Source organism: Chiloscyllium plagiosum, unplaced genomic scaffold, assembly GCF_037043375.1.
Source record: "Chiloscyllium plagiosum isolate Xiang-an unplaced genomic scaffold, Cpla_swu_hap1 HiC_scaffold_7, whole genome shotgun sequence".
Lineage (NCBI taxonomy): Eukaryota > Metazoa > Chordata > Chondrichthyes > Orectolobiformes > Hemiscylliidae > Chiloscyllium > Chiloscyllium plagiosum.
In genome coordinates, this window is record NW_028270145.1 from 1,302,343 (window position 1) to 1,327,273 (window position 24,931).

At 40.9% G+C, this 24,931-nt stretch overlaps 1 protein-coding gene across 2 annotated transcripts in view; it reads right to left on the bottom strand.

The window, feature by feature from the left end:
• LOC122551236 (uncharacterized) overlaps window positions 1-24,931 on the bottom strand; it is a 260,766-nt gene that overhangs the window by 17,474 nt on the left and 218,361 nt on the right. For both annotated transcript variants that reach the window (XR_015757572.1, XM_087988654.1), the window contains exons 43-47: window positions 22,309-22,416; window positions 15,137-15,244; window positions 11,929-11,982; window positions 8,983-9,090; window positions 4,509-4,562 (exon numbers count right to left, since the gene is read on the bottom strand). Coding sequence is in view for 1 of the 2 variants with exons in the window: in XM_087988654.1 (XP_087844780.1) it covers window positions 4,509-4,562; window positions 8,983-9,090; window positions 11,929-11,982; window positions 15,137-15,244; window positions 22,309-22,416 (432 nt within the window). In the remaining variant the exon portion in view is untranslated. The remainder of the gene's footprint in view (window positions 1-4,508; window positions 4,563-8,982; window positions 9,091-11,928; window positions 11,983-15,136; window positions 15,245-22,308; window positions 22,417-24,931) is intronic.

Below are 24,931 nucleotides of genomic sequence, written 5' to 3' on the forward strand. Positions count from 1 at the left end.
TGTAGAGAGAACAAGCAATGTTGGCATTTTGAGTCTAATGACTCTTCATTGTTTAAAAATAAAAATATGCAAACTAAGTGAAGAAATTTCTGATAGAACACAGCGGCTTCTTTCTTTTCAAAGCAATTTGCTCCCAAAATTGATCGAATTAATGTTAATAATTGTTCAAATTACAAGCATTTTTTTCAGCAATCAGTAGAAACATTGCTCTGCAAGCCTCCCTCCCCCTTACAGAAATGTCTCGCCCAGATTGGTAACCACCATGGTGGGTTTCTGTTCACTATACCTGCTTGTGGGCTTCAAGACATTTAAATTCAGCTCTCTTTTTTTAGATGCAAACACACTAATAGGCAAGGCCAGGGAAATCAGGCCTACATGCCATTCCTGGCCTGCAGGCCTGTTCCTAGCCCTGCCGCTGAACCAAGCAGAATGGCTTCACTCAAACATGTCGCCTCCAACCAGGGCACACTGGCCACCCACCCAACTTTAGCACAGCTGACCCCACAATGACCACAGTGAACTCCGGCCCAATTCCAGCACAGTAAGTAGGCCTTGCCCTGGACTTCCAACCTGAGCATAGCAGATCTACCCATGAACTGAGCACAACAGACTTCTAAAAGGTCCAGAGTCGATAAAGTGTGGAGCTGGAAAAACAGACAGCAGATCAAGCAGGATTAGGAATTGGAGAGTTGACGTTTCGTGTTGAGACCTGATTCCTCATGAAGGTTCCCAACCCAAAATGTGGACTCTCTTGCTCCTCTGATGCTGCCTGACCTGCTGTACTTTTTCCAGCTTCACACTTTATTGAATGACTTTTCAGCATCTGCAGTCCTCACTTCAGGCCTCAGTTATTGGATCCTCATGTTCCCCCTGTCCCAGGCCCTGTTAAGAGGCATTTTTCAATGTTTTCACCTATTTTGTTTAAAATTACCAGTAAACTGATCATTATGCCTGAGTACATTTTACCAAAGGAAATTCCGTGCAGTTTTTGCAAAATGTTCTTCTGCTCCATTTATTTGAGCTAATAGTCCCAACTCCATTTTTGCTGTAATATGTAAATTTTATTAGACTGAAAATTTTCTATTATTTCAGTAATCAGTCTTTGTTATGCTGTAAGGGACAGTACTAATCTTCGCAAGTTACACCCAATGAGCTGAGCGTAGATTGGCAATGCAGTTTATATTCTGCCTGATTTTCAATTCTATTTAAGTTGGTTGAGAAGAAAGGTGAGCCCAGTAGAACTGGTATTGATTTATAATCAACTTATTTCACAATCTAATGGCAAAGACCAGATTCGTCAGTCTCTTTGGAAAGTGCTGGACGGTCAATTTGATGATGTCTAATTTGTAGTGACGAATCAATATCCATCAATACAAGAGCAAAATACTGCAGAAATAATAAAAAAACAGAAGTCATTAAAACCATCGCCAGAGCTGGTTAGAAATGTGGACAAAAAGAAAAAAAAGAGTTAATGGTCAAGTTTGATGGAAGATCCTCAACCCCAAATATTGAACTGGATTTTACAGGGAGAGTATAAAATGGACCATATTTAACAAAGGCCACTTTGCAGCAGCACCATACTCTCGACTCTAATCTCCAGCATCTGCAGTCCTCACTTTCTCCTAGTTGATTTTAACCTCACTGTGAATCCTCTTCCAAGGATGCCTACCTCTATCTCTCTACAAAGAGAGTTTTGTAGCGAGAACTCTCTACAAAGTTCTCCTCCTCTCTCTACAAAGATCTCTGAGTCTCTCTCACTGCAACCCTCAGGTCATCTCCTCTGCCCTAAAGCTCTTCCCCCCAGCCCCTCCCCCTTCCCATTTATCTCTCCATCCCCTAGGCTCCCAGCCTCATTAATGATGAAGGACGTTTGCCCAAAATGTTGATTTTCATGCTCCTCGGATGCTGCCTGACCTGCTGTGCTTTTCCAGCACCACACTCTCGACTTGTTGTGAGCAGTCTAACCAAGCAGGGAGTTGCATTTCCATCCTCAGTGACAGAAAGTCCTGCTCTCCAGACCTGCTGAGCAAGCTGACTACCTAGTGGCAGCTGTGGTCGTGTGAGAAATCAGTAATGGGCATGGCCAGGGCTGCTAAGAGATCCTAGGCATGGCCACCAGAGGGAGTTAAGTCCTAGCATATGTTTGGAGCAGGATCCTGAGGTGGGATATGTTTTACAGTGTAGGCAGGTAGACACAAAGTGGGGTAATATTTTGGAGGGTGGTGCCCCTGATATGCCACAAAGAAAAATGTATGAAAGACACAGACTGTTCTGACTCATCTTGTTCACCGCAAAATGGAGCTCCAGTGTGACCAGTACCTTCACCACCAAGTATAACCGTTTTTATCTTCTGGGATGCATGGGTGCATGTATACATTCTCCATCCCAAATGATGCGTTCTGTTCATCTTGCACCTTTTTAACTAAAAAAAGCAGCCTTCTCTCTCTGACCCAGCTGCCACTGCTCAATGCAGACATTTTAACCAACCTGTTCAGACAGGCGGGACTTAAGCCAAGACCTTTGGCTTAAAGATTAGGACACTGCCACTGTGCCACAAAGTCCCTATACTGCCCAGATTATGACAATGGAGTGGATTGAGGGACCTAAGCGGGCAATAACTGACCACAATTGGTCTAAGGGCACACAGATTAGCGGGTACCTTTCCCACCCTCTGTATTATGGCACCATGTCAAGGAGTGGTGGGCAGGAACACAATGGTCTATCCTTCTGACATACTTTACATGGGCCCGCCTCCCTGCCAAAAATACACTGAAAGGGACAGCTGTAAAATCCAGTGTGTTTCTTTCTGAAAAGGTGCTACCAGACATTTTCTGTTCTAAACCGTTACACAATACTGCTGTTCCAGAATTGTAACAGTGTGCATGTTGATGGGTTTAATCTAACCATACAGATATTTAACGGTACTGATATATATGTACAACAATGGCTTTATGGTGAAATCTTCACACAAGGTTTATGAACTTAGAAAGAAAAAGCTCTTTGGCCTATAATCTGTGAATTCCAGATTCATATTCTTGTATGTCTAAACATATTTTCATTTTGGAAGGATAGAATGAGTCTTCAGTTTTCATCTATTTATGTACAGAACATATGTAGAGAAATTGTTGGTAGGAAAACTTTAGGTTTAGGACTAGTGTTGATTTCTTTTATGACTTTGGGGAAGACAATGTCTTATAATATACTGGAGTTCAGCTTCTGCATTTGCAGCCAAACATACATAATCTTCATGCTTAGACATTGGTCCTTGCACTGCTTTGGCAAGTCACATAACATTTCCATTATGTACTATCAATCAATACTTTCAATGCATTATGTGTGTTTTATAAATCTCAGTTTTGGATTGGACTTGCATTAGCATTGTCAAAGAGTTTATAATGTAAAGTTGTGAAATCCCTCAGCAAAAAAAGAGACTTTCAGCCTACCATTCTAAAACTAATAAAACACAAACAGATAAATGACATCAGCACACAACTCTACCACCTTATGCTCAACCTCAAACCAAAGTCTCAAATGTGAAATAATTTTTAGTCTTGCAATTCTCAGATGAATTGGGTTTTATTTTAATAATTCCTGTATCTCACTTCAGGCAATGGTCTGGGATCTTGGATGGGGGCATGTCTTTGACCAGATGAGCATCGATACATTACTTCCCTAACTCACTCTGACTATGTCAGCAGAGAGTCAAGATTGGCCTTCCCATCTGGCCATTGAGGTCTTTAAGTGGCTAGTTAATGGTCTCATTTCAGAAGCATTCTCCAAGCAGTACCAGTGCGCCTGCCACATGGATATGCGTTGGCAGCCTCAGGTGTGGGTGGTGGTTTGAGGGAAGTGGTGGTTTGAGGGAAGTGGTGGGTCTCTTGTTTAAGTACTCTGTATTTCACAGAGGGCCTCCCTGGAGCTAAGAGCTAAATGGACCAAGCTTGCATGGCTGGGCCCAGTGATCCCAAATGACTAACTTCTCTTCTGGAATCTCCTTCCTGACTACTGCTCCTGGACCAGTTACAGACCCAGGTCTACTCACTGTTCTCTGTGATGCAGCTTGACTGGCAGCGCCTGGAGGAAGATTCTTTGTCTTTTAAGATATAGTAATCCAGCTGACAGGCTGCCAAATATCTGATTACCACTGAATCCTGTCAGAGCTTCCAGAAATAGCCACAGCAGGGTTTGCCCTGCATTCTTCCAGCGGATGGATGGGTGTGGAGAAAGGTGTACCACCACCACTGGTAAATTCAGCCCATTGTTTTTATTAAGAGTAAGACACACATTCTTCTAAAAATCTCAAGTGTGATAAGCTTGTGGTCGAATCCGTGATAAACAAATATATTCTGATTGTTATTGAAGATCGCACTCAACTTAACTGCATGCAGTGGTTGGAGAGGTTATTGGGATACAATGACATTTCATGAATCTGGATGAATCTAGATGTCAGCTGCAGCGAATCCAGGCATTCATTGTACAAATACTGAATAACAAATTCAACAACTTACTGGTAGCCCACGCCCTCCAGCTCGTCCAGAGGTGCCAATTGGGCCATGAGAACCCTGTGAGGAAAGGAAGAGTTATTGTTACAATGCTAACATTTCATATTCAAGAAGATTGGCATTGCTTCATGGAGGAATACATTTAATGGCAGGGAGATTTCAACAACACAATGAGGTAGTTTTTACTTTAGATACTGGGTGCCACCACCAGTGGTGGTGATAGTCCATCCAATTCTCTATTCTATGTAGGTCACTAGAAAAGACAGAGTGAATAGTTTTTGTAAAACAGATGGGTTGCCAATATCCCTGGTCCCCACCTACCCCAATTACACTCTACTCCATACAGTTTTGGCTCTCACCTAACTATTGTACTCTTAGTGGTTTCTCAGTATCATTTTCTTTTTACATGCATTTCAAACTGTGTTACAATTTCAAAACTGTTCATAATATATAAATTAACTAAACCTATGTAATGGCAGCAATTAAGGCAAATTTTGAGTCCAGAAGCAGATGATGTATTTAGGCTCTTATCTGACCCAACCAAAAATATTAATACTCAAATAAAGTCTGGAATTGTCACATTTTCAGTTTAGTGGCATAACCATTCAACAAAGAAAGATGGAACACATATATAATAAATAATCTTTATTCTTAAACCGATGGCTCAGCGGTTTACATATACCAGAACCATTCTGTGGCCGGGCCAAGATTTTCATTGACAGTTATTTCCAATTCCAGTTCCACATTGTTCATAAAATTATTTGCATTTTGATACACCTCTGTCAGACATGAGTATTTTTCTTCCTATTGTTTGTGTTATTAAAATAACGCAATTATAACGTGGGGTTACGATGCTATTGATATTTTCTTCCATTTAGAACGAAAATAAGGCATTCAATCACGATAGGACAGACTCCTCCTGAACCTTGCTGGGGCTGGTGCTCTTGCCAATAACTGGGAAAATAAGAAGGGATTTTAAACAGAACAGTGGGGGCAAGGAATCAAATTTGGAATGACACAGTGAATTAAAATGGGAAATGGCAAACCTGCAGTGACAAGAAGGAACAGAGCATTTGAATCTAAGAGCCAACTAATAAATAAGAATTTACAAAGAGAGGAAAAAGATAAATCTATGGGCTCTGAATCTGAAGGCACATAGTATTTGAAACAGAACAGAAGAGCTGATAATGCAAATACAAATTAACAAGTATAATCTGGTAGCCAGTACAGAGACATGGCTGCAAGATGATTCAGATTGAGAGCTGAACTTTGAAATGTACAGGACACTTGGGAATGTTAGAAATGTTGGAAAATGTGCAAGGGTGACTCAGAAAAGTAATGGTGTTATGAACACACTAGAGAGGAGCTACCCAAGATATGGAAATAATTTGAGTAGAGGTGAGAAGTGGTAAAGGCAAGAAGTCACTTGTGGGGCTGATTTACAGATCCCCTAATTGTACCCATATGTTATGCTGAAGTACAAAGAAAGAAAAAAGAACGATACAGCGATAATCACAGAAAATTTTAATCTGAATATTGACTGTTTTAGAACTTTTTCAGGCTAGTTTCTTGGAGTAGTTTTTCTAGAGCTGACCAGGGAGCAGGCTATTTAAGACATGGTATTGAGCAAAGAGATAGGACTAATTAATGATCTTATAATGCAAACACACTTGGGTAGCAATGTCCATAATATGATTAAATCTTACATTCGGGTAGAGGAAGAGAGAAGTGTGTCTAAGATTATTACTTTAAATAAAGGCAATTTATGACAACAACTGTGATTGCAAAAGTGAAATTAGATTAAAGGATTAGTCAATAGAAATGCTGAGTCAGATACTTAAGGGGATATTTCAGAATTTGCGAAATAGATTCATTCAAACAAATGAGAAAAATTCCAAGGGATGGACCCACCATCCATTTTAACAAAAAATATTTAAAATATTATCAAGCTAAAAGCTAAAGCAGATATTTTTGCAAAGATAGTTCCTTGAAAGTGGAGTCACAGGTAGACAGGGTGGTGAAGATGATACTTGGCATGTTTGCCTTCATTGGTTAGAACATTGAGTTTTGGAATTGGGATGTCATGTTGTTGCTATACAGGACATTAGTGATGCCACTTTTAGAATACTGCATACAATTCTGGTTTCTCTACTACAGGAAGGATGTTGTTAAACTTGAAAGGGTGTAGAAAGTATTTGCAAGGATGTTCCAGGTCTGGAATGTTCGAGTTATAGAGAGAGGCTGATTAGGCTAGGTGTTTTTCCCATGTAGCATCGAAGGCTGAGGGGTGACCTTATAGAGGTTCATAAAGTTATGAGGGGTGTGGATAGGGTAAATAGAAAGGTATTTTTTCTAGCATGGGGGAGTCCAAAACTAGAGGGCATAGATTTAAGGTGAGAGAGTAAAGACATAAAAAGGACCTGAGAGGTAACGTTTTCAGACAAAGGGTGGTGCATGTGTGGAATAAGCTGCCAGAGGAAATGATGGAGGCAGGTACAATTATAGCATTTAACATACATCTGCAAGGATATGAAAAGGAAGGGTTTAGAGAGATAATGGGCCACATGCTGCTAAATGGGATGAGTTGAGATCGGGATGTCTGGTTGTCATAGATAACGGTTGGATTGAAGAGTCTGTTTCCATGCTATATGGCTCTACAACAAGTAGCAGGTCGGAAGATTGGACATCGAAACTTTGAAAACAGCAAAGAGTGACCAAAAAAAAAAGAGGGACAAAAGTATAAGAGAAAGCTAGCCAGAAATATTTTTAAAAATGGAAAGACCTTTTAGTGAGCATAGGTCCTAGCAAAAGTCAGACAGAAGAATTAATAATGAAAAATTTAAAAAAGGTAGATGAATTGAATAGATAGTTTCCATCTGTTTTCACTATAGAGGAAATAAGTAACATCCCAGAAACAGCTATAAATCAGAAAATGGAAGGGAGGAACTCATGAAAATCACAATCACCAGAGAAGTGGCATGAGTTAATTCTCAGAGCTACAGGCTGACAAGTATTGAGGGCATGATTTCCAACCAGCCTTGATTTAGGCATGGTTACATTAGTTCGCAACAAAGTTATTGTAAATTGTTTATGCTGAAAGGGAGACAGGAAGTAGGAAACTACAGGCCAGTTAGCTTAATATCTGGTGAAATGTTGAAAGCTTTTATTAAGGAAATTGTAACAGTGCGTTTATGTAAGTTGAAAGTAATCTTGCCAAGGGAAGTTATGTTTGACCAATCTAATGGAGTTATTTGAGGACATAGCTGTGTATGGATGAAGGGGAACAAATTCTGTACTCAGTTTCAGAAGGCATTTGATAAGGTGCCTCATCAAAGACCATTTTGAAATAAAAGCTTGTGGTGTAGGGGTAGCATATTGGCATAGATACAAGATTGGCTAGCTAAATTAAAACAGAGAGTAGAAATAAATGCATTTTATCTAGATTGGCAAGATGTAATGAGTGGTTTGCCACTGGAATCAGTGTTTGACCTCAATCATTTCTAATTTGTAGAAATGTCTTAGATGAAGAGATGGAATGTTTAGTCATCAAATTTGCTGAAGTTAGGTAGGAAATTAAGTTGTGAAGGGAACAGAAAAAGATTGCAAACAGATATAAATAGGTTATCCAGGTCGGAAAGATGTGGCAAATGGATTATAACATGAGAAAATGTAAATGCCCATTTTCAAAAGAAGAACAAAACCAAAGCATACTATCAAAATCATGAGAAATTGCAGAGCTTTGAGATTAGGAGGCATCTGGATGTCCATGTGCACGCATTTCAAAGATTTACATGCAGGTACAGCAAGTGATTAGGAACGTTGGGAAAGAATGTTATCATTTATTGCAAGGAGTGTGAATATACAGAAATGGAGATTATGTTTCAGTTACGTAGGGCACTCTTTAGACCTCAGCTGGAGTACTGTGCACGTATTGAATGAAGGAAGTAAATCCATTGGCAATGAATGAGCGAACATTAAACAGGTTAGGATTGTATCTGCTGGAGTTCAGAACAGCAACAGATGACTTGACTAAAACATAAAATCTTAATGGACTTGACAGAATAATGTAGAGAGGATGTTTTCTTTTATGGGAGAATATAAAACGTGAGATCACCATTTAATAATTGAGGTTGCTCACTTAAAACAGAGATTAGGTATTTTTTTCTCTCAGGAAGTTATGAGCCTTTGGAACTCTTTCCCGGAATCCTGGCAGAAGTCTCTGAAGATTTTTATGGCAGGTAGGGAGAATCTTGTTCTGCAAGGAGTTGGAAACTTCTCAGGGGCTGGTGAGAATGTGGATTAGAGGTGAAAATCAGATCAGCTACGATCTTATTGTGTGGCACAGCAGACCCAAGCAGATGAATGGCTACTTCTGTTCCTCGTTAGCACATTTGCATATTTTTTGTTTTGGAATTACTGCTAAGGAAAAGCATCCGGAGGAAAGCACTGCAATTAAATAATGAATGAATGAGAGACTTACTGTTTCACCTCTAGCACCGGGTTCTCCAGTTGGACCAATAGGACCTGGAGCCCCAGGACCACCTTGTACACCTGGAACACCTGCAGGCCCTGGATCACCACGATCACCCTGTGCACAAAAAAAAAGAAAATAAGAAAGCAGAAGGAGGAATTTGTCACTAAGGCCTTTGTCCTTGCTCTGCTCTTAATTCATGGCTAATCTTTGATCTCAACTTCACTTTCCTGCAGTATCGCTCAGTTCCGCTTGAATCCAAAAATGCAGCAATCAATAATGACCGAGCATCTACAACTCTCTTGGATAGAGAATTCTAAAAATTAACCATCCTCTGAATGAAAATATTTCTTCTCATCTTAGATCTAAATGGCCAGCTTTCCAATCTCTCCAAAAATGCTCTCAGCATTTAACACGTTAAGTGTTCTCAGAATGATATATGTTTCAATATGCACAATTCGCATTCTTCTATATTCTAGAAAATAGCATTATTCAAACTCTTTTCATACCACAAACTCCTCGCCCAGGAATGAATCTAATGAACATTAATTGACACTTCTCTAAGATTACTTACATAAATGATTTGGATGCGAGCATAAGGGGTAAGTTTGCAGATGACACCAAAATTGGAGGTGTAGTGGACAGTGAAGAGGGTTACCTCAGATTACAACAGGATCTTGACCAGATGGGCCAATGGGCTGAGAAGTGGCAGATGGAGTTTAATTCAGATAAATGCAAGGTGCTGCATTTTGGGAAAGCAAATCTTAGCAGGACTTATACACTTAATGGTATGGTCCTAGGGGGTGTTGCTGAACAAAGAGACCTTGGAGTGCAGGTTCATATCTCCTTGAAAGTGGAGTCGCAGGTAGATAGGATAGTGAAGAAGGCATTTGGTATGCTTTCCTTTATTGGTCAGGGTATTGAGTACAGGGGTTGGGAGGTCATGTTGCGGCTGTACAAGACATTGGTTAGGCCACTGTTGGAATATTGCATGCAATTCTGGTCTCCTTCCTATCGGAAAGATGTTGTGAAACATGAAAGGGTTCAGAAAAGATTTACAAGGATGTTGCCAGGATTGGAGGATCTGAGCTACAAGGAGAGGCTGAACAGGCTGGGGCTGTTTTCCCTGGAGCGTCGGAGGCTGAGGGGTGACCTTATAGAGGTTTACAAAATTATGAGGGGCATGGATAGGATAAATAGGCAAAGTCTTTTCCCTGGGGTCGGGGAGTCCAGAACTAGACGGCATAGGTTTAGGGTGAGAGGGGAAAGATATAAAAGAGACCTAAGGGACAACTTTTTCATGCAGAGGGTGGTACGAGTATGGAATGAGCTGCCAGAAGATGTGGTGGAGGCTGGTACAATTGCAACATTTAAGAGGCATTTGGATGGGTATATGAATAGGAAGGGTTTGGAGGGATATGGGCTGGGTGCTGGCAGATGGGACTAGATTGGGTTGGGATATCTGATCAGCATGGGCGGGTTGGACGGAAGGGTCTGTTTCCATGCTGAACATCTCTATGACTATATGACTCTATAAGTATATCTCTTTTTGGATATGGAGATTGAATTGTTATACAACATTCCTTGTGTGATCTCACCAAACCGTGTACAATTGCAGCAGGACTTCCTTCCCATTCTAGTTAAAATAAAGGTTAACATGCTGTTTGCCAACCAAACTGCTTGCTATACCTGCAATGTTAACTTTGTGTTTGTATGCAAGATCACCCAAATACTTCTAAACTACCTTCACACCATTTAAAAAATATTTTCTGTATCTATTCTTCCTAAGAAATGAATAAACACACATTTCTCCACATTATACTCTATCATATCTTAACGTATTTACTATTTCCCAATCAATTACCATACCTCTAACCCTTTACAGATCCTTTGTATCAAATTTACAGACTGAGAGCAGAACCTAGCTTTCAGATAAAGTTAGTGTCCTGACTGAGTTACTATCACTCTGCTAGGTTTTAAAGGAAATAGGCAAATTGCCAGAAGGTGAGCCTGGTACTAATTTAGAGATTCTGAGACCTCCAGGAGATGGAGGCTATCTGCCTGGTCCCAGTGGCAAAGAATAGAACAAGTAGCTCCTTATAACGGCAGGAGATACAATAAGCTGGAAAACATCCATGGATTGCAAGGTTAACTTCAGTACTCATGACAATTCAAATCTCATACTGGAAATAAAAAGCTGCCGCAAACATAACTTAGATCTTGCTATAAATCTAAAAGCTGCATAATTGCATTCATAAAATTGTTTCAGCTTACTGGAATCAAATTTGATATTCCCAAATACAAATGGACAGGTCACTTAACAAGCTCTTCATTGAACACAAATAGCTAGTAAATGGCAGAAACCAAGGTTCCTGCATCCTCACCAACCAGATTAGCCCTTGCAAAATTCAAAACTGACCTGGAGGTGTTAGGATCCAAGCACAACCTCCAGGTTTCAATTTCCAAATTACGCCTGCAAAAGAACCTGACCATGTCAACGTTTGAAAATCTTGTGTCATCTTCAGTGTCTATTTTTTCTACCTAGCTCTGCATTTCCAGCATTACACTTGGCCCCTTTGTCCAAATCATTGATAGATACTACAAATAGCTAAAGGCACGACATTCATCTTTGTATTGCCCTGTTTTGAGTGGCCACTAACTGGAAAATAAGCCATTGATTCCTACTCTGTTTTTTTGTCATTTAACCAAGCCTTTATCTATGTTGATATATTATCCCCACCCTTATGAGCTCTGAACCTGTGACAAATTGTGTATGAGGCATCTTATTAAGTACCTTTTGAAAATCCAACTATGGCCAACAGATGAAAATGACAATGTATAGTTCAAAAATATATCTGCAATTCTTCCATATGACCTTTATGTACACTGTGTTAAAATAATAATCAAAATTATCTGGAATATATGGTTAATTTGTGGATTTTTCAAATATTTTACCGGTTCTCCTGGACGACCATCACGCCCAGGAGTGCCATCAATTCCTGGCATACCCTAAGAGAAAAACAGAAAAAGTCATTACTAAAAGCACTCATTTCTAATGCAGTCTTGAGTGCTGTTAGGATCGCAGTCAGATGAAACTTTAATCGAGACCCTGGACCAGATATTTGTGAAGTTGGTCCAATTCTTGAGGCCAATGGCAGACAAAACCTAGACGCTAGTGTCTCCTCCCAATTCCCATCAGTAGAAAGGAGGAGAGGCATGCATAGTAACAGAGGAAACCTGAACTCCTCAAGGCCATTGGAAATTATTCTCACTAGTCAAACAGGCTCCGTTCTTGATGTTCCAAATGTTTTGAGTAGCATTATTAGAGTCATAAAGGAAATACAAACACTCTTGAAGGATAGATAAAATCTGTCAAGTGTCATCATCTATTTTAATTGCCAATCCTTTGCCTTAGTTCATTCATGAGATGTGGGTATCACTGGCTAGGCCAACATTGAATACCCATCCTTAATTGTTAACAGCCAATCACATTTTCTCTGGGTCTGGAGTCACTTTTAGGCTAGTCCGGGTAAGGACAGCAGTTTTCTTCCCTAAAGGAAAAAAGTAATGTAGATGTTTTATTTTCTTGACATTCACAATAGTTTTATGATCAACATTAGACTCTTAATCCCAGATTTTTGTTTTATTGAATTGAAATTCCATCATCTGCTGTAGCAGGATTTAAACCCAGATCCCTAGAACGCTACCTGGGTCACTGGATTAATTATTTAATGATAATGCCACTTGATCATCACCTCCCCTTTATTAAACCTTTAGATATTTTCTCATCAACTCTGGTGCAAGTAGGAATTGAACCTGGAGTGGGGATATGACCACAACCAATGCACCACAGAAGTCCTCATCAATCCTTTAATTTAAAAGAAATGTAATGCTTTTGATTTATCCAATTTTTCCAATCAACCGGTTAAGAGATATCATCACACACCAGTGAACAGTGAAGCAGATGGGATTTGAACCCAGGCCACCCAGTGGTAATGACACTACCACTGCACCACAAGAGCATGCCTACCAATGCTATAAGCATGGAATCAAGTGACAGCAGTCATTTTAAGTTTAAAAAAGACACTCACACAGATGGAGTGCATTGATAGACAGGGTATCTGGAGCTGTTTAGAGGAAACATCTGTTCATGTTTTCTTTCATACAGAACTTCAGTTTTGCCAAAAAAAGACACATTTTGTCAAACCTTACTTTCATTAACATAATTGGCAAGAATACCAATTTAAGGGGAACACAATATTTAAACTGTATGAGAGGGAAGTGCTGATTGTTTGGTAAGTGGAATCTGATTGTAGAGGTGTTTCCATAGAGAATGCAATCAATAATTAAAATGTTCATGTTTTAAACCAGGTAGGCTGGTCAGAGCTGAAAATGTGTTGCTGGAAAAGCGCAGCAGGTCAGGCAGCATCCAGGGAACAGGAGAATCGACGTTTCAGGCATAAGCCCTTCAGAGCTCTGCCCCAAGAAATGAACCAGGAAATGCCGATCAAATATTTTGCAAATTGTTCTGATTAGTGCAAGATGAAAAACTTCGATATAGACTGTCTTTTTACAGCAATTCTCAAGAATTGTGCTACTAAATGACTAGTTTCAACAGAGTTTGTTCTATTTTCCACATGAGGTTATTAAAGCACAGCCCATTGTGAATGCTTGGTTGACAGTCAAAAGTTCTAAACTGTGTGGTGTAGGAGAGGTTGTGTTCACATTTTCATTGTCAGTTTTAAGAGGGTATTGAAGAGTTAGCTAGCATTAATATGGTTACCAAACAGAAGTTTGATTTTTGTATTAACATAGTGCATTAACATATGGTGGCACAGTGGTTAGTACTGCTGCCTCATAACGCCAGGGTCCCAGGTTCGATTCCAGCCTTGGGCGACTGCCTGTCTATGTGGAGTTTGTACATTCTCCCCATGTCTGTGTGGGTTTCCTCTGGGTGCTCTGGATCCCTCCCGCAGGCCTGGTGAATTGGCCATGTTAAATTGCCCATGGTGTTGTTAGGCATATTAGTCAGAGGGAAATGGGTCGAGGTGGGTTACTCTTCCAAGAGTTGGTTGGGCCAAATGGCCTGTTTCCACACTGTAGGAAATCTAATCTATTGACCACTTGAGAGGACTTAAAATCTTTGAATGGATTTCAAGACTGAGAGTTTTCTTGCTTCGAGTGTGTGTGAGTGAGAGATCCCATAGATGGTTACAAGTGCAATTCCTTTTTCACCTCCACATGTCTCACAAGATCTCTCTTTAGTGGATATTGCCACTACGTTGTGGCAATCCAGCTGGCATTGGATATGAGTAGCCATGGAGATGGCAAGAGGAGTATGGTTTGGCATGGGGTTGTGGTTATAACATATGACATGGGTGTCTGAGCAATTATGTAGGTGGCATGAGGATATGAAGTGGCATAGTGGTTAAGTGTCAACTGGTTAGGTTATCAGAGGACTCTGAAACAGAATGAGATAGAAGGTGACATGAAGGCAACATGAGGATATGAGTGATCAAGGAGCTGGAATGGGGAAGATAAAGAATTATAGGAACTGGGCTAGATTCTTCAAGAAGTGAGATGGGCCTTGTCACCATCTTCATGGCACTATGTCTCCACCAGAAAAGGCAGGCTTGGCTCAGCCATGCTCTGGCACCTAGCTCCCACCCTCCCACAACCCTTACAGTAGAGCCTGCCTTTCAATGTATCAGTTCCATGGAGGGTGAGTCTGCCAAGTTTGGAGATTTGACAACACAGGATTCCCACCTCCATGACAACATTCTGGCCCACTTTTGCCCTGTCAGGTGTTTTTAAAAGATTGCATAGCACTATTTCGAGGAAGTGCAGAGAAGAACCTACTGATGTTTTAGCCAATCGTTATTCCCAGTCAAGTTCATTTACATAAATTATCTGATCAGTATCATGTTGCTTATGGAATCTTGCTATGCAGATATGAGCTGTTAATGTTGTGACCTGGTAACAGTGACTAAACTTCAAAAGTATTCCAATAGCTGTCTAGTACAATGGGATGTCCTGAGGTGATGAGTGGTGATATATAAATTCAACTCTTCCTTTGCTTTCAAATGAAAGAGTGATGGTAACAGTTGGAACTTTTACAACATAAACCTGCTTAAACAGTCAATTCCTGTGAAGATTTACTTACATCCTGACCCAATTCACCGGGTGGGCCACGTGCTCCCTGTGGACCAATTGGGCCTGAAGGGCCTCTTTCACCAGGAGTTCCTGTTGGTCCTATTTTTCCAGGTTGACCCTGAAAATGCAACACAAAAAACACTATCACAATGTTCTCGGTTTTACTAAACTACAGTAGGAACATAGGAATAGGAGTAAGCTATTCAGCCCCTTGGGCCTGCCCTATGATCACAGCTGAACGAACAGTTCCATGGCTTTTACCCCACCCATCCCCATGATCCTGTCTGTCAAAGGTAAACAGAGATCTACCAATCGCTACCTTAAACATACTTTAAGCCTGAACTTCCACATCCCTCTGTTTGGTGAGCTAAGTCTGGTGAACTTTCATTGTGCTCCCTTTGTGGTAATGATATCTTTCTGAAGATAAGGAGACCAAAACCATACACAATTACACTAAGTGCAATCTAACAAAGCTCCTATACAATTGAAAAAAACTTCAGCACTCTTGTACTCAACATCTATTGGCCTTAATATCTTCCTGCACCAGCATAGAGCGGACAACACAAAACATTGTAATAACAAAAAGAACTATTCTATTTCTGAGTAGGTTAAGTTGTAAAACTAAATGCAAGGAGACTCATACTCTAAACAGTTTAGACTTCTCTTTCTCACAAGATTTATTAGAAGTTATGTTAATTATGTGTTCGTCATCCCCTTCTATCAAGATCAATGTGCACCAGACAGCACATTTATCAGGGTGGAGGATTACATCACATGACCAGTTCTAATTCTTGATGGATTCTCGTCAACAAACTGCCATTCCTGAAGGAGCATTTGCTGGTCATATGCAAACTGCTTAGTTTGAACAGCGTGTCCAATTTAGGAATTGTGCCTCCCTTTAAATAACCAACTGAAGCACTGCATATCTGAGTCTCATTGCATCCCTCACCCAGAAGTGTGGCTCATCCACAACTTTTATCTTGAACAGTGCAGCAGTTGCTTGATGCATCTGCCACAATGGATGATTAGGTAAAGTATTATTATCCTAGGCTGCAACTGTTAGATCATCTCCATTACCTGTTTTTTGCAACCACTTTAGGTAGCTGATTTTTAAAATTAAAATGGGCAGTGGAAGCTCAAGTCAAAAACAAAACAACTGATTCCCAACCTACGGTTTTCTCCAGTGAGGCATAATGGAAGCTCCCTCAATATTAAGAAAATAGAATTTGTTTGCCCGCTACTCTTGTCATAATCCACATTTACGAGATAACTGATGTGTCTGAATCTACTTGGTTCTTTACCAAGGCAGTGTTGCTATTAAAATAAGGAATGACAATAGTGTTAGGTAACCATGCATTTGAAAAGAAAATGCAATGTCCATGGAGTCAGAATATCACCATTTTTTATGATGGATAATAGACTTTCTGGTTCTTAGATGCAAATGAAAGTCACAATTCCACACATAGAAACAAATCTAGTAGGGTTCATGTGTGACTGAATGACAAAAGCCAGTTCAGTCAGCTTCAGGGCAATGTTGGATGAAAGAAAGCTTCATTTGAGTGATGTGTGCTCATATCTTAGCAAACAACAAGCGTTTAAGGACAGTGTGAAACTGGACAGACCATGATGGTTCACTGACGCTCTGCATTTTACTGCCTCATCTAAACTCGGCCAAAAAATGGGGGACAAAAGTATAAAATGGCACAGCAGGATAATCAATTAACTGGTTTTAACCAACTTTTCTCATTTTCAGCAAGATGAGGAAGACATCTGGCACTGTATCAGGGTCAGTCAACAGGAAACATATCGGAAGTTCTGAACAGCACTCCAGTCATCCTTGATAAATAATTATATTTAGTTAGATTTTACTTTAGAAACAGTCAGTCATCTACTTTAAACCTTTCATCCCTAAATTCCATTAAATACCCAAGGTAAAGGTTTGGCATCTGAACCTTTTATTTATTTCAAAAATATACTTAATTCATAAAATAATTTGATGGTCTGTACAGTTGGTCACGCCATACATATGTAAACATTTGCATATAGAGGTCAGAATTTATCATTTGTATATACAGGTCTGTACATTTATCAATCATATGTCCATATATTTAGCTGAGGCGTCAGCAGAGCCCAAATGACTGCGTGGGCCCCCTGTTCTTCATTAGGCAGGCAGATGTTACACGATAGTCTTTCCCCACCGCACCTTGGGGGCAGCTGCCCCAAGCTTCAGCGCGTCCCTCAACACGTAGTCCTGGACCTTGGAATGTGCCAGTCCGCAACACTCAGTCGGGGTCAACTCCTTCAGCTGGAAGATCAACAGGTTTCGGACCGCCCAGAGAGCGTCCTTCACCGAGTTGATAATCCTCCAGGCACAGTTGATGTTCATCTCGGTGTGCATCCCGGGGAACAGGCCGTAGAGCACGGAGTCCCGCGTCACGGTGCTGCTCGGGACGAACCTCGACAAACACCACTGCATTTCTCTCCAGACTTCTTCTCCGTAGGCACATTCCAGAAGGAGGTGAGTGACAGTCTTGCCCCACCCACAGCCGCTTCGAGGGCAGCGTGCGGTGCAGCTGAGAATCCAGGTGTGCATAAAGGATCTCACAGGCAGCGCCCTTCTCACACCAGCCAAGCCATGTTTTGGTGCCTGTTGGAAAGTTCTGGCGATGAGGCATTCTGCCAAATGGCTTTGACAGTCTGCTCAGGAAACCGCTCAGTAGGATCCGCCCTCTCCTTTTCCCGAAGGGTCTCAAGGACACTACGTGCTGACCACTTCCTGATGGACTTGTGGTCAAAGGTGTTTTTCATCATAAACTTCTCCACGAAGGACAGGTGATACGGAACGGTCTAACTACTTGGAGCGTTCCGCGGCAGCGAGGCCAGGCCCATCCTTCGCAACACCGGGGTCAGGTAGAACCTCAGTACGTAGTGACACTTGGTGTTTGCGTACCGGGGATCCACGCACAGCTTGATGCAGCCACACACAAAGGTGGCCATCAGGGTGAGGGTGGCATTGGGTGTATTTTTTTTCCCCCGTTGCCCAGATCTTTATACATCGAGTCCCTTTGGACCGGGTCCATCTTTGATCTCCATATAGATTGGAAGATGGCCCCTGTGACCGCAGCGGCACAGGTTCTGGGAATAGGCCAGACTGTGCCACGTATAATAGCAATGACAGTGCCTCACACCTGATGACCAGGTTTTTACCCGTGATGGAGAGCAACTGTTGCTTCCATCTGCCCAGTTTCTGCCCCACTTTCCTGATATGCTTCTCCCAAGACTGGGTGCCTGCCCCAGCCCCACCGAACCAAATACCCAGCACCTTCAGGTAGTCAGTCCTGACGGCGAAGGGGATCGAGGATTGGTCGGCCCAGTTCCTGAAGAGCATAGCCTCGCTCTTGCCTCTGTTTACCTTGACCCCCGAGTCCCGTTCGAACTGGTCACATATGCACGAGTCTGTGCACGGACAGCGGATCCGAGCAGAAAACGGTGACGTCATCCATGTACAGGGAGGCCTTAACCTGCAAGCCCCCGCTGCCAGGAATAGTCACCCCTCTCAGGCTCGCATCCTTCCTGATGGACTCGGCAAATGGCTCTATGCAGCACACAAACAAGGCAGGAGAGAGAGCGCAGCCCTGCCTGACTCCAGATCTGACTGGGAAGCTATCTGATTCCCACCCATTGTCAGTGCAGTCTCAATCAATGTTGGTGTAAAGCAGTCTGATCCAATTGCAGATACCCTCCCCAAAGCCCATTTTGGAGAGAACCTCTCTCATATACGTGTGTGATATCCTGTCAAAGGCTTTCTCCTGGTCCAGACTGATCAGGCGGGTGTACAACACTCTGTCCTGCACGTAGGCGATCGTATTCCTGAGGAGCGCGAGACTCTCAGCGATCTTCCTGCCTGGTACAGCATAGGTTTGGTCAGGGTAAATCACCGACCCCAGAGCAGACCTGACACGGTTGGCGATAACCTTTGACAGAATTTTGTAATCCGCATTCAACAGTGAGATTGGTCTCCAATTGTTGAGTTCCTCCCTCTCCCCCTTCCACTTGTAGATGAGGATGAAGGTTTGGCATCTGAACATGCAGTCATGAAGAACATCATAGCAGAGCTTTGATGCCATGTGAGTTTTATGTTTAAACCACCTATTTAAATCAACAATCCTTTCAGTCATGGGAGACAGTTTTATTCAGAGATGGAGATGATATCCCTTGGGTTAAATGTCTGAACCAAGCCCTCTCCTATTTGGCTGCAATGGCCATCGTTGATTTTACAACCGGCAGATCCATTAAATGCTTGAGATCAGACCTCTTCCCCCATCTGGGAAAAGGGCCAGTCTCCAATAGCAAACAGGTGACCATCACTCTCTGGCCTCAGCAGCATCACTGGGAGTGATGGCTAACGTTGGGACTGCAGTCAAGTTTCAATATCAAGGAGACATGTGGTTGAACTCAGGGGTACATTTGAGGCTTTGCCAGGGCCAGGCTGGCAGCTGCCAGTGGTGAGGTTTGGGCGGATCACGCTCTCCAATACATGGACTGGCGCAACATGATGGAAATGGGAGAATATCACTTCCATATTTGAATGAAGGTAAAATAGAAAATATAACTGATGTATAGGCATATTCGAATATTGCTTCTCAAATTAATTGTGGAAGTAGATCTCAAAGAGCAGCAGCAACTTTCATCTGCATACTGTCTTTAAAATTGTAAAGCAACCCAATAAATTTCACAGAACCTTTGCCAAACAAAATTTAACACCTAGAGATGGGTATACTTTGGGGTGGATAACAAAAATCCTGAACAGAGAGGTTACTTTAATGGATAAGAGGTAGAGAGTTAGAAAAGTTTAGGAGGGGATTACGACCACTCCGCGCCTCAGTAGCTATATTGGAATCGACGCCTATGTTGATGGCAACATTAAAGAAGCCTAAAACTTCTTCTCTAGTGCTTCTGGTTTGCATAAAGATAAGCTGCTTTGATCTCCCTGCTGTCTTCTGCCAGGTGCAGTATTACAAGAGGCATTATTAAAAGAAAGGTGTACTGACAAGACTTAGGTATGTCTACAGAACCTTTCATTTTATTCTCTTTTTAGATCTGTGGGAATGCATAAAACAAACTAATATAATTCCTTTTTATGAGTTTTCAGTATTTCACATTGTTAGATTGTAGTTCAATCTTGTGGTTTGCACGTCTAGACACCTAACCTTATTCTTCGCAAGGTAACAGCCTTGATTATTTAAGACCTGCCAAGTCACAGCTCATGCTATGATTTTATGACAGTCCAAGGTGGGGAGAGGAATATCAAAGTTCACTTCAGCCAGAACAGCGAATGAGCCCTGTATTGGGGCACAATGTGACACTACTTACTAGCCCTGTAAACAATGCAGCTTGCTGGCCTCAATCATATTGAATCTATTTCTCATTTATTTACATTAGACAAAGATTGTTAAAAATTAGCTGTTACCAATATGGAGACTGTTGCAAACTATTGGATAGATAATCTAAAATAACTTCAGATTACTTAAGACATGCCTGAACAGCGGTGAAGGTAACAGAATTGAAGATACACAAGAGGCCAGAATTGGAAAAGCACAGTCTTGAACCATACGCTGCATGCAAAAATCAACTGAACTAAATGCATATAAAGGTTAACATCTACATTATGAATCCATGTAGCAAGAGAACATAACATTGCCAAAATAAATATTCCAATGCCAATTATTAGCCATTAAAATGCTGTAATCTTTCAAGCATTCGGTCAAAACTTAAATGGGCTGTGGTTAAAAGTTATGACTTGATAAATAACATAATTACTTCCATACTAAGTATAGAAAGTACAGTACCACATTTGTAACTTGAGACATGACATGCAGTAAAAGAAAATATCTAGGAGGAACAAGTTGCTTTGAGCCTATGATTCTCACCATTGGGGTTAAATTGCTTCATGCTTGGGTTTGCTTTAAACTAATTGATAGAGATTGATTGCCATGATTAGTCAACAAAGCCATGATCAATGCATCATGCAATGATCACAACAGTAGAAGCTGAAATAAATAGACCTTATGCTTTTGTTTTAGATGGACTCTGATAGAGTTGTGGTGTTATACAGCATGGAAGACGACCCTTCAGTCCAACAAGTCCATGGCAGTCATGTTCCCAAACTAAATTAGTCCCACCTGCCTGCACTTGGCCAATATCCCTCCAAACTTCTCCTATTCATGAACTTATCCAAATGTCTTTTAAACATTCTAACTGTGCCTGCATTCACCACTTTCTCTGGAAGTTCATTCCACAAATGAACGACTGAGTAAAAAAAAGTTGTTCTTCATGTCCTTTTTAAAACTTTCTCCTCTCACCTTAAAAATATGCTCCATAGTTTTGAACTCCCCTACCCGAGGGAACAGGCATTTACTATTTACCTTAGCCATGCCTCTCATGATTTTATAAACCTCAATAAGGTCAACTCTCAACCTCCTACAGGCAAAAGTGAGGACTGCAGATGCTGGAGATTAGAGTTGAGAGTGTGATGCTGCAAAAGCACAGCCGGTTAGGCAGCATCTGAGGGGCAAAGTCCCTTCCTGATGAAGGGCTTTTGCCTGAAACATCAATTCTCCTGCTCTTCAGATGTTCCCTGACCTGCTGTGCTTTTCTAGCACCTGACTCTCGACTCTCAACCTCCTACACTCCAGTAAAAAAAAATCCCAGTCTTTCCACTCTATATTTATATCTCAAACTCTAAACTACTGGTCCTTATATTTACATGCATTATAATCGACAATACAGATTGTTCTATTGTAATTTAATTAGTAAGCAAAAATGCCTTGATATGGATTTCAACTGGGCAAAACTTGAGTAAGTTTAACAATATCATAACATATTCCCATAATTACTTTACATGCCAATATTCTGTGGTTGAGAAATGTTTTATCATGGTTCCTGCTAAGCAAGAGATTAAAAAGTGCCAAAGTATTTGTAATTTTCTAGCTAAAGAAACCTTTTCATAAAGGAGAACAGAAAATAACATTTTGGGAATTAAATATCTGAATACCTAATTGCAGTTGTTATAAATTACAATTTATTTTCACGTTCCAATCTGTCCAAATATTTATAGCTTCAAAAATGCTGCACAATAAACCAAACAAAAAAGAATGATAATGTTAGTGAAATAATACTCACGGCAGGCCCTGGCAAGCCAGGCATTCCTCTTTCCCCACGATGACCTGGCAGGCCTGCAGGTCCTCTTTGTCCAGTTGTACCTTGTGGACCTGGAGGACCATTCGGACCCTGTAATTGTAAAGAGACAGATCAGAAGGACTCCAATTAGGGAACCATGGAGGAAACAGCCATAGTTGAAAAACAAGGTCATGTAAGATTCAGTTGCAGCTCTATCCCATAGAACATAGTCCAAAACAGCTGTAGCTGGCAGCTTCTACTAAGCATGAAATTTTCAACACAATAATGACTTAAGTGTGGTGAAATCCTTATGTGAGTAAATGCACACAAAGTTGATCATAATATTTCAAAGTGCAGGCTTCCTTGAAGCTTGGCATTGTTTCTCCCCCAATTCTTTGCTACTCATTTACTTTACACCACGTTACAAATAACTGACCAGTTCAGATGGATTCCCTGCATTCCCACCAGCTAATACACAACAATAGAAGCTAGAGACTGCAAGATGCCAAGCCACTTGATTTAGGCATATCAGGGATTTCTGGAGTTCAATAGCAACTTAGTTTTATTTTGTTTCCAGAAGTTTTCGGAACCCTCAAGAACATTTAAATAAAACAGCAGAATTTTCAACTCCTGCCGGTTGACCCAATGAGTATGCCCCAGATCTACAAAATATGCACAGTAATGGCCACCGAAGAAGAGCAGCAATACCAAGCAGCTGAGAGTGAGGCACCAAGGCTGAAGCCAGCAACACACTCAGGACTACTACCATCGCTGCTGCTGAATTTGTCTTTTGTTCATCATCAATTTCTACATTTCAACGCAGGGAAATCTGCAGAAGTTTGCCTGTGATTCCCAATCTTTTCAGTATCAATAAGATTAAGGGATCATCACATTGATTGTAACTGACAGTTTAGTTTGTCAATATTTTGTGAAAAGAACTTTTCGGTTATAGATTTGTTTGGATGTTGCGACCAAAATGAAATCTCTTGATTTTCACAACTTAGGTGAAACCAAATCTGAATCTCTACCAATGTTATTTTATGATTGTGGGCATGATTTTACCTCTATTTGTTCATGTCAATAAATTATTCAAAGTAAAATAAGACATTTTCAAGACTCCTGGCTCCACCTCAAAAACAATCCACCCAATATGAACATCTAATTGCTGAACTTATATGGGAGGTAATGCTATTCTCAGGCTGCATGGCCAAGTGCATAGTTAACTGCTTCAATATGATTACTCACCTTACTATAATTGTTCTACTAAATTCATCACCATCCTTCAAAAATTCAATATAACTAGATTGAAGTTCTTTGAACTAATTCTTTTTGAAAAGTCTATGGGCTCAGTTTGAAGTAAATGTGTCAAGTTATCAAATCAAGGAATAATAACTCCACGCAATTCTGATTTGCCATCCCGTTCTAGACTGATATCCTATTCCTTACGCACTGGCTTTTCATTCTCATGTTCTTGTCTCTGTCTTGTTGAAATGCAAGTTTCCTGAGCTTGATTTTATCCCTTCTGTGAGGGTCGTGAGCTAAGCAAACCTGTCATGTCTTCTTTGGTGATATTTTCTAAATCACCAGTCAACCTTCCACGCAAACCTTTCAAGATCTGATCTAGATGTCTTTGAGTATGAAATTTCTGTTATTCTTCTGCATGGCCCATGAGCAGGACATGTCAAAACTCTCTTCCTGAAAAATAGACAGTTTTGGTTCCTTAATTAAACTTAACGCACTTTTATTTTCCTTTCGTACTAAATTCCTAACACTTCGAGGAATGATCATTCCATGTAAAAAGATGTACTTCTGTATTCCTTAAATAATACTCCTAAAGAGTAATAATACTTGTTTACACGTTGTTCCATTGTAAGAGGCTGATTGGTACCTGTAGTAGTATGTCAGCAGCTCAATGCCCGGGATTTGGATGATTAATGAACCCGCAGAAGTAACAAAGGGACCTAAACATTTTCACAGCAGTCACTGTCTTTGTCATGAGCTAGTATAGTATTTATTATAGTGTATAACAGCTTGATAACAAGAAACAGCAATTGATAAAACATTTTGTAGATAATGGATTTTTTTTTCCTCAGTGAGAGTTAATTAAGGGAGACCCTGTGCCACAGATATGGCACAGTGTGAAGCTCTGGGTTCAAGCGCCGCTCGCCGTTTGATGGCCATGGCACATTCATAATCAAACCAAACAGCCGAATGATCAACCTGTAAATCCTTCTGATAGAGCAAGCAGTAAGAGTGGGAGAGTTTCCTGCTCCATCATGCTTAATGTGAATTGGCACATCTCGAGTTACCGACTTTGATAACAGGCTAGTGACCTGTTTCAGGAAAATCTCTTGTTATGGAAGCACATTATGCATACCTTCATCCACCTCATATACCAATAGTCTTGAGGAGGAGGAGGAGGAAGAAGAAGAAGAAGGTAATGGGTTGGTTAGAAAGAGTGGGGAACATAATCGGGAGCTTTAACTCCACCGTATCTGGCAATAAAGTAGTCAATTTTGACAGCCCCCACAGTATCAGGGAAGTCAATGCAAGAGAGAGGAATGGGGTCAATCAATTAGTAAGTGCAGAGGAAAGGCAAGAAGTCAACTGGTTGAGGGAGAGAAGA